This window comes from Macadamia integrifolia, unplaced genomic scaffold, assembly GCF_013358625.1.
Source record: "Macadamia integrifolia cultivar HAES 741 unplaced genomic scaffold, SCU_Mint_v3 scaffold512, whole genome shotgun sequence".
In the NCBI taxonomy this organism is placed as follows: domain Eukaryota; kingdom Viridiplantae; phylum Streptophyta; class Magnoliopsida; order Proteales; family Proteaceae; genus Macadamia; species Macadamia integrifolia.
The window spans coordinates 166,537-175,341 of record NW_024870468.1 but is presented as its reverse complement, the minus strand read 5'-3'; the positions used below and the strand labels follow the sequence as shown (position 1 = coordinate 175,341).

At 41.8% G+C, this 8,805-nt stretch overlaps 3 protein-coding genes across 8 annotated transcripts in view; 2 read left to right on the top strand and 1 right to left on the bottom strand.

The window, feature by feature from the left end:
* LOC122068985 overlaps positions 1 to 634 on the bottom strand; it is a 22,322-nt gene extending 21,688 nt beyond the window's left edge. For 4 of the 6 annotated variants that reach the window (XM_042632907.1, XM_042632905.1, XM_042632901.1 and 1 more), the window contains exon 1: positions 499 to 626. The gene's annotated coding sequence lies outside the window, so the exon portion shown is untranslated. Of the gene's footprint in view, positions 1 to 498 lie in introns of all 6 variants that reach the window. The other 2 variants (XM_042632904.1, XM_042632902.1) reach the window with 1 other exon arrangement.
* Positions 635 to 2,512: 1,878 nt separating this feature from the next.
* Positions 2,513 to 5,309, top strand: LOC122068982. The gene is made up of 4 exons (XM_042632898.1): positions 2,513 to 2,688; positions 2,781 to 4,017; positions 4,508 to 4,755; positions 4,955 to 5,309. The coding sequence occupies exons 1-4, from the start codon at positions 2,513 to 2,515 to the stop codon at positions 5,307 to 5,309; spliced, it is 2,016 nt and encodes a 671-aa protein (XP_042488832.1).
* Positions 5,310 to 7,268: 1,959 nt separating this feature from the next.
* On the top strand, positions 7,269 to 8,698 carry LOC122068981. Its single transcript, XM_042632897.1, has 5 exons — positions 7,269 to 7,513; positions 7,613 to 7,699; positions 7,855 to 8,025; positions 8,158 to 8,325; positions 8,495 to 8,698. The coding sequence occupies exons 1-5, from the start codon at positions 7,382 to 7,384 to the stop codon at positions 8,696 to 8,698; spliced, it is 762 nt and encodes a 253-aa protein (XP_042488831.1). The 5' UTR covers positions 7,269 to 7,381.
* Positions 8,699 to 8,805: the final 107 nt, after the last annotated feature.

Sequence of the window (8,805 nt, the reverse complement as noted above, 5' to 3'; positions counted from 1 at the left end):
CCCCCCCCCCCTCCCACCGCCTCCGCTATCCCCTTCCCACCCCGGCCATCCATCGCAACCTGCCCTCTTCAACCACGACCCCAGCATCATTCATGAACAAGGGCTAGAAGTAGTAAGTTCAGATCCAGCTATAGAGTTCACAAATCGTTTCAATCGCAGTCTCAGCTCTCAAACGACCATCAACCGCTAACAAAAATAAATGACATAAACATGACAAATCAATCCAAAAAGTTCAGTAATCAAAATCATTGGTTGGAAACTAACTCAAAGAGCCACATAATCTATAAAGTTCATAGCAAACAAAATTCCTGAAAATTTACAAAATTTAAGTTCAAAGAAACCATAGGGAAACCCAAAACAAATTCCATTTCTTCCGAATTTTCAAACCTCCCCACCATCAAAAACAAACTCAAATTAATTTTAACCAAAACCCCAATAACCAAAACCTGAATTAGAAAAGAAAAAATGAATGAACAGAAAACCACAACTGCATTTTACCTACGTTTCAAACGTAGCATCGCACATTGTCTTTAGTTGCTTGGCTACTTTCTTATCTTCGTCATAGCGAAAGGAAACGAACGAATTGCCGAGAGACTCAGAGAGTGTAGGAGCTTTTAACTCTTAAGTAGTTATGTTTTGAACCAAATGACTTATATACCCTCATTTAAATCTGTTATCCTTTCAATGTCCACTTCTTGGCGGCAAGCTTTCAGAATTTCTGTGTATTTGTTTGAAATTGGTGGGAATTCCACTGGAGTCCTGGACTAACAAGAACAAGTTACAGAGAGACCTGGGCTTCTAAAGGCAGGAGGAGAACGTAAACCCATCATCGGAGGAGCTCGGATTGACATTCGTAGTTGTGAAGATGAAAGAAGGAATTGCAGATTTAATTCTGGAATTCGAAACCCTCTTGGTTAATCCCAACAAGGAGGGAGGTAGTAGTCGCCGAGGCAGGTGGAATCTCATATTCTCCGCGCGGCGGTCGTCGGAATGGTTGAACATTCCAAGGGGAAGAAGAGAGGAAACAAAAGAAGAAGTCTTCCGGGCGGTGAACAGAGGTGCTCATGCTATAAGAGTGTAGGGAAATTATTTGTCAAAATATTGAGAGAACAAACCTAAGTGTCACCTTTGTATAGGAAAACTTTCAATATATCATCTAGACTTGTAATAGAAATTATTACAAAATTGGTGAGCTGGATCATATCACTTGGCACTGTCCTTAAGATCGTAGATGCCCCTAAGGTGCAATCGGGACCGGGAATATTACAAATCATCCTCCAAGATAAAACAGCCCAATGGTTCCCCAATAATCGTGCACTCGACTACTGGACTCATTCGAATGCTATAGGGCTATGCTTAGACTAAAAACAAAACACACTTACAAATATGACTTTTAAAATAAAAACGAATAACAATAGAGTGCAACATATCTACGGATGACACAAAACTCAAAAGAGACTAAACTTCTATTCTTAAGGCTAAAGCCTTCTCACCTCTATGCATAAAACATTAGAGTGAGAATTAAGGGACTTTAAGATGATGAATTAAGAAGATATTTTATTATAAGGAGACTTTAAAACTAAAACAAAACTAAGACTACATAAATCTTTTAGTGACTTAAGAGATAATAAACCTTAAAGAAGAGAATAAAATATCTCCAAAACTGAATTGACAAGAAAATGACAAGGTATAAAACTTGTGAAAATTATTTTGTATTTAAAAAACGATTAAAAGTTATTTTGAATCTTCAATTGTTTTAAATACTTGTTTTAAAACCAAAAGAGAGGTTACAAAGAACGAAGAAAATTGGTTTCAAATAGGCAATTAATGGTGGTACAAGTAAGCGCGACTGGACAGAAAGGGAAAAAAATTGGAAACGATGCCCAAAAACTCTATACATCTGTAGAATTCAACAGAAAAGAAAAATGGCATAGAGAGAGAGAGGAGGTTGGAACTTACCTTTGCATAGAGACCAGAGAGAAGATGTGGTTGTTGTACAGTTTTCTTGTATATATGTTACAACTATATGTTCCATGTTTGTAGTGGTAAGTTGTAACTGCAATAGCCTTTAAATATGTGGACTTGGAGGTGGAAAAGTAGGAAAGCATTGAAGTTCTGATGTGGAGCAGTCAATAGAGGTGCAGCGCATGGGATCACTAATCTCTTAATCAATCATGTGGGGATATGTATGGCTGGGTTACTATTTCAGCATTGGCCTTTTATTTGGAAGAATAAGGGATTAGAGATAACGTATAACTGTGTTACCATTTTAATATGCTATTAGTTTCTTTAAGAGTTTTATTTTTATATTATGTCCTTATTAGATGTTTCCTATTCAGGCCCGAGAGTTTATTAAATAAGTTGTATGAGAATGTATCAGGGAGAAAGGATGGAATAAAGATTGCAGATGTTCTTCTTCAGTATTTAGCTTACGTCCGACTTGAACGATATCGAGTCCACTTCATCTTCCGTTCTACATCAACTGGTATCAGAGCTCGTGCATGATCTTGGTATGGCAGATGGTCAGCGAAACGAAGGCTTACCTCAAGGTGGTGATCGTGAAGATCTTCAGCAACCACTCTTGAAGGGAGAATTCCTGTGTACGTTGAGAGAGTTTCGGACATCATTGATGGAAGAGATTCGAACACTCCTCGTTGAGTCTGCATCGGAAGGACGGACTCGCACAGAGTACGACATCCCCCTTTCCCTTGTCACATTCCGCCAGGACCAGCGAGGAGGCCACCCACCGTCAATGAGGACCTTAGTGACCCTAATTCCAGCTCTGATGAAGACCCCCATAACATTCCAAATGTGGTTTGGAATGTTGGAAGTCGTCGACCCCACCACCCCCGTCGTTACCGACAAGAGCGTGCTCAACCCCCAACTAGAAATGAAGACTTCCGTATCAAGGCTGATATTCCCACCTTCTATGGCAGCATTGATATTGAAGGATTTTATGACTGGGAATATGAGGTGGAACAATTCTTTAACCTCATGGACGTGGTAGAGGATCGTCAAGTAAAATTGGTGGTGTATAAATTGAAAGGAGGTGCGGCAGCATGGTGGAATCAATTGCAGAACTCCAGGATAGGACAAGGAAAATTCCCCATTCAATCATGGCAACGAATGAGGCAGCTCATGCGAAAGAGATTCCTCCCACCAAACCATCGACAACTAATGTACCAGCAATTACAAAACTGTGTACAAGGCACCAGGACTGTCACTGAGTACACCAACGAGTTCCTCCGATTGCAAACTTGTTGCAATTCGAAAGAGACTGAAGACCAGCAAGTTGCACGTTACATCAATGGGCTGAGGTACGTGGTCCAGGATCGTATGGCTTTGCAAACAGTTTGGAGCGTTGACGAGGCACAGAGCCTGGCTTTATGGGTTGAGAGGACACTAAGCCGACCATCCACTAGGGGAAGTCGTTATGACATGGACAAAGGAAAACAGCCTATGTCTGAGTCAGGGAAGACGTCAGCACCTATGCAACGGCAGCCAGTAGCGCCTGAGGGTCGGGTTCCAGCCAAAGGGGGTGAAGTGAGTAGGCCAACCCTCAAACCCACCTCTGCTCCAGCACCATCAAAAGGTCCTTATGGACGTGCTGAACCCCTCAAGTGCTATCGTTGCGGAGAGCCTGGCCATCGCTCTAATGCCTGCCCTCAACGACGATCCGTGAACATGGTTGAAGGAATCATGTCCGATGACTCTGATTTAGATGGAGCAGACTTCGAGATGGCAGAAGAAGAGGGAGAAGGAGTCTCTTGCATCATTCGCCGACTCCTGCTCTCACCCAAGCCAGCTGAACTGACCCAACATCATATGATTTTTCATACCCACTATTCAGTAAAATCAAGGGTGTGCAACGTCATAGTGGACAATGGTAGTAGTGAGAACATAGTTTCTCTTGCTTTGGTCAACCATCTGAAGTTGACAACAGAACCTCATTCTTCACCTTACAAGATTGGTTGGATCAAGAGCAGATCGGCAATCAAAGTGTCCCTTGTGTGCAAGGTTCCTATTTATTTGGCAAAAGCTACAAGGAAGATGTGCTTTGCGACGTGGTCGATATGGACGCATGCCATATTTTATTAGGCCGTCCTTGGCAATTTGATGTGGATGCCAAACACTTGGGTAGAAAGAACATTTATGTGATTAAATGGTGTGGATACAAAATTGCTTTACATCCTAAACCACCCTTAGAGACTCGGTCTAGAGAAGGCCAGGAAAATGACAAGGCACTAGTTTCCTTGACAATCTCTGAACCAATATTTCACAAAGATATGAAGGAGGCTGGGGAGTGCTACGCCTTGATATTTAAAGGAGACCACACCACTAATAACCAGATTCCTGAGTCGATCCAAAGGCTGTTGTGCGAGTTCAAGGATCTCTTTTCAGAAGAGTTACTAACGAACTACCCCCGCTAAGAGACATCCAACATCACATCGATTTGGTGCCTGGAGCAAGTTTGCCAAATCTTCCCCATTACCGTATGAACCCTCAGGAATCTGAGATTCTTCAAGAGAAGGTAGAAGGGTTATTGAAGAAGGGACATATACGGGAAAGCATGAGTCCATGCGCAGTTCCTGCACTGCTTGCTCCAAAAAAAGATGGTAGTTGGAGAATGTGTGTGGATAGCCGCGCCATCAACAAAATCACTGTTCGGTACCGATTTCCCATACCCCGAGTTGACGACATGTTGGATCAGCTAGAAGGTGCTCAGGTGTTCTCCAAAATTGATCTCCGAAGTGGGTACCACCAGATCTGAGTTCGACCAGGTGACGAGTGGAAGACCGCTTTTAAGACAAAAGAAGGGCTTTATGAATGGCTCGGAAAGCCATTCGGGCTTTCCAATGCACCAAGCACGTTTATGCGGCTCATGAATCAGGTACTTAAACCATTTATTGGGAAGTTCGTAGTTGTTTATTTTGATGAAATTTTTGGTTTACAGCAGAAGCACTAACGACCATGTAAAACATTTAAAAGAAGTGCTAACAGTACTGAGGGATAATCACTTGTATGCTAATTCAAAGAAGTGCACTTTCCTGGAAACCCGTTTACTGTTCTTGGGTTTTATCGTTAGTGGCAGCGGTATTCAAGTCGATGAAGAAAAGGTCCGCGCAGTAAGGGATTGGCCAACACCAGTCTCCGTTAGAGACGTGCGCAGCTTCCTTGGCCTTGCTTCCTTTTATCGTCGCTTTATTCGCAACTTCAGCAGTGTCATTGCCCCCATCAATGGATGTCTAAAAAAAGAAATTTTCAATGGAACGATGAATGCGAATGGAGTTTTGTCGATATTAAAGTGAAGTTGACAACCGCCCCAGTGCTTGCACTACCAAACTTTGGGAAGGTGTTCGAGATTGAATGTGATGCATGTGGTGTAGGCATCGGCGGTGTCCTCTCCCAAGAAAGGCGACCGGTGGCATACTATAGTGAGAAGCTCAATGATACAAGACAAAAATGGAGCACCTATGAGCAGGAATTATATGTTGTGATTCAGTCCCTCAAGACATGGGAGCATTATTTGCTGCCCAAAGAATTCATAGTCTACACGGACCATGAGAGTTTGAAATACTTTCAAACTCAAAAGCACCTACATAGGATGCATGCCCAATGGGCCTCCTACCTAGCAAAGTTTACCTACACTATTAAACACAAATCTGGTGCCTCCAATCGAGTGGCCGATGCCCTGAGTCGCCCAGCAAAATTGTTAGTTACGATGACGACTGAAGTGGTAGGTTTTGATTACCTCAAGGAATTGTATGAAGAGGATGATGACTTCAGTGACATATGGGAGAAGTGCACCTCAAGGCAACCCATAACCGAATATCATATTCATGATGGTTTCTTGTTCAAAGGGAACCGATTGTGCATCCCTATGAGTTCGTTGCGCGAAAAGCTAATTCGAGACTTGCACAGAGGTGGCCTTAGTGGCCACATGGGGCGCGATAAGACCATTGCTAGCATGGAAGAGCGCTATTACTGGCCATGCTTGAAGCGGGATGTGGGAAACCTGGTTCGAAAATGTGATGTGTGTCAAGTAGCAAAGGGACAAACACAGAATACTGGTTTATACTTGCCCCTCCCTATTCCAGATGCAATTTGGGAGGACTTGTCCATGGACTTTGTGCTCGAACTTCCTCGAACTCAGCAAGGACTTGATTCTATTCTAGTCGTTGTCGACAGGTACTCAAAAATGGCTCATTTCATACCATGTCGTAAGACATCGGATGCATCAAACGTGGCTAAACTGTTCTTTCAAGAGATCGTACGCCTACATGGCGTGCCGAAATCAATCACTTCTGATCGCGAATCGAAGTTTCTTACCCATTTTTGGGTTACCTTATGGAAGGGGTTTGACACTAGCCTCAACTATAGTAGCACTGCACATCCACAAACGGATGGACAAATGGAGGTCATGAATCGCACCTTGGGGAATTTAATTCGAAGTATTTGTGGAGATCGACCCAAGCAATGGGACCATGCACTTGCGCAGGCAGAGTTCGCCTACAATAGTGCAGAATACCGCTCCATTGGGCGCTCTCCATTCTCAGTTATGTATCAAAAGGTACCCCAACACGCACTTGACCTGCTACCGTTCCATCGAGTGCCACACACAAGTATGGCAGCTAAGAATATGGCTGAGAACATACAAACCATTCAGGCCGATGTCAAACGTAGACTGGAAGCGTCCAATGCCAAGTACAAGGCCGTGGCTGACAAGCATCGTCGACACAAGGTGTTCGAGGTTGGGGACATGGTGATGGTGTTCCTACGCAAGGAAAGGGTTCCAGCTGGTACATACAATAAGCTGAAACCGAAGAAGTATGGTCCATTTCAAATCCTTCGGAAAATCAACGATAATGCATATGTTGTAGATCTGCCGACGGATTGGACGATGTCCCGTACCTTCAATGTCGCGGACTTGCATGATTATCACTCTCCTGGTGACCCACTCTACCCTGATGTCGACTCGAGGACGAGACTTTCTTTAGGTGAGAGGGAATGATGTGGAGCAGTCAATAGAGGTGCAGCGCATGGGATCACTAATCTCTTAATCAATCATGTGGGGATATGTATGGTTGGGTTACTATTTCAGTATTGGCCTTTTATTTGGAAGAATAAGGGATTAGAGATAACGTCTGACTGTGTTACCATTTTAATATTCTATTAGTTTCTTTAAGAGTTTTATTTATATCTTCTGTCCTTATTAGATGTTTCCTATTCAGCCCCGAGAGTTTATTAAATAAGTTGTATGAGAATGTATCAGGGAGAAAGGATGGAATAAAGATTGCAGACGTTCTTCTTCATTATTTAGCTTACGTCCGACTTGAACGATATCGAGTCCACTTCGTCTTCCGTTCTACATCAAGCTGCAATGCCTAGCATTGCTCTATATTTTGCTACTCTTGTTTTTTTGTCATTTACAATTGCCTGTGAGATTAATCATGGATGTGTTCATGCATTGAAGGATGAAGAAAACAACAAATCATCTGTCAAGACTGTCAAGGTTGCAACTACATATGAACCAATTATATATTTGTTTTAAAATTTGGAATTTAGAATTTGAAGGTTTATAAACTGGTAATTCTTGTGAAATTTTTGGCAGAGTGAAGATGGCAGCGTAATTGATTGCGTTGATATATACAAGCAACCTGCTTTTGATCATCCTTTGCTTAGGAACCACACAATACAGGTTTTCCTCTTTGTTTGATATAATGACATGCTCTCAAGCTGTTACATACATTGATCTCAAAATTACAAACTTCTTCAATAGGCCACAAGATACATTTTCAGAGCAATAGTCCATTTGCTGTCTATTGTGACTAAAATTCTTTTCTGACTCAACAGATGAGACCCACAGCATATCCAGATGGGATAAATATGAATACGCCTGCAATCAATATAACAAAAGTTATATGCCCAGAAGGAACAATCCCCATTCTAAGAACTCAACCATTTGAAACAAAACTCGGTCGAAAGTCTCTCAACTTCGAACATCCTCAAGTTTCTGGGCATGAGGTAACTATTGAAATCATTTCTTCTATCCCCCTTTTTATATATATATATATATATATTCTCAGTTAATATTTGTGATTCAACCAAGTAACACAATTTATTCTCCTCTTCTTTTGATGTGTATATATGGACTAGCATGCAGTAGTTTATCTGACAGGAAAGTACCTTGGAGCACATGCTAGCATAAATGTATGGCAACCAAATGTGAGGACTCCTGCTCCTGCTCCTGAATTCAGCCTGTCTCAAATCTGGGTTATTTCTGATAACTCACAAAATAGGGCCACTGCTGAAGCTGGGTGGATGGTAAACTTCCTTTTCTTTACAATATGCATTTGATTGACTAATTGCCTTTGCTGGAAAGTCACTTATGCATTTCTATGCAGTGAAATATTTGCATTTGATTTAGTAATCTTTAATTAATATCCATTATAGGATCAAATCTATGATTGACTAATTGCCTTTGCTGTCACAGGTTTTTCCAGCTTTTTTTAAAGATAGCCAGACACGGTTCTTCTTGTATTGGACCGATGATAACTACCAGCAAACTGGTTGCTACAATCTGAACTGCCCTGGTTTTGTTCAAACAAACAAACACTTCGCTCTTGGTTCCGTCATAAAACCAGTCTCAACGTACAAAGAAAAGCATTTGATATATCTATTACCATATACAAGGTAACATGCATCTTACATTTGTTTGCACAGACACCACCATAAGGAATCAAGTCCTTATGCTAAATTAAACAATGATAACACTAGTAAAATGTTTCAGGACAGAGCAAATGG

Excerpts from the sequence above, each read along its gene's own strand:
- LOC122068981 (XM_042632897.1), top strand. The coding sequence starts at position 7,382 with ATGCCTAGCATTGCTCTATATTTTGCTACTCTTGTTTTTTTGTCATTT. Across the intron at positions 8,026-8,157 it reads CTCAAGTTTCTGGGCATGAG|CATGCAGTAGTTTATCTGAC; the intron begins GTAACTATTGAA and ends TATATGGACTAG. Across the intron at positions 8,326-8,494 it reads CTGCTGAAGCTGGGTGGATG|GTTTTTCCAGCTTTTTTTAA; the intron begins GTAAACTTCCTT and ends TTGCTGTCACAG.
- LOC122068982 (XM_042632898.1), top strand. The coding sequence starts at position 2,513 with ATGGCAGATGGTCAGCGAAACGAAGGCTTACCTCAAGGTGGTGATCGT. Across the intron at positions 2,689-2,780 it reads GAAGGACGGACTCGCACAGA|CTCTGATGAAGACCCCCATA; the intron begins GTACGACATCCC and ends CCCTAATTCCAG. Across the intron at positions 4,018-4,507 it reads AAGTGTCCCTTGTGTGCAAG|GAATCTGAGATTCTTCAAGA; the intron begins GTTCCTATTTAT and ends ATGAACCCTCAG.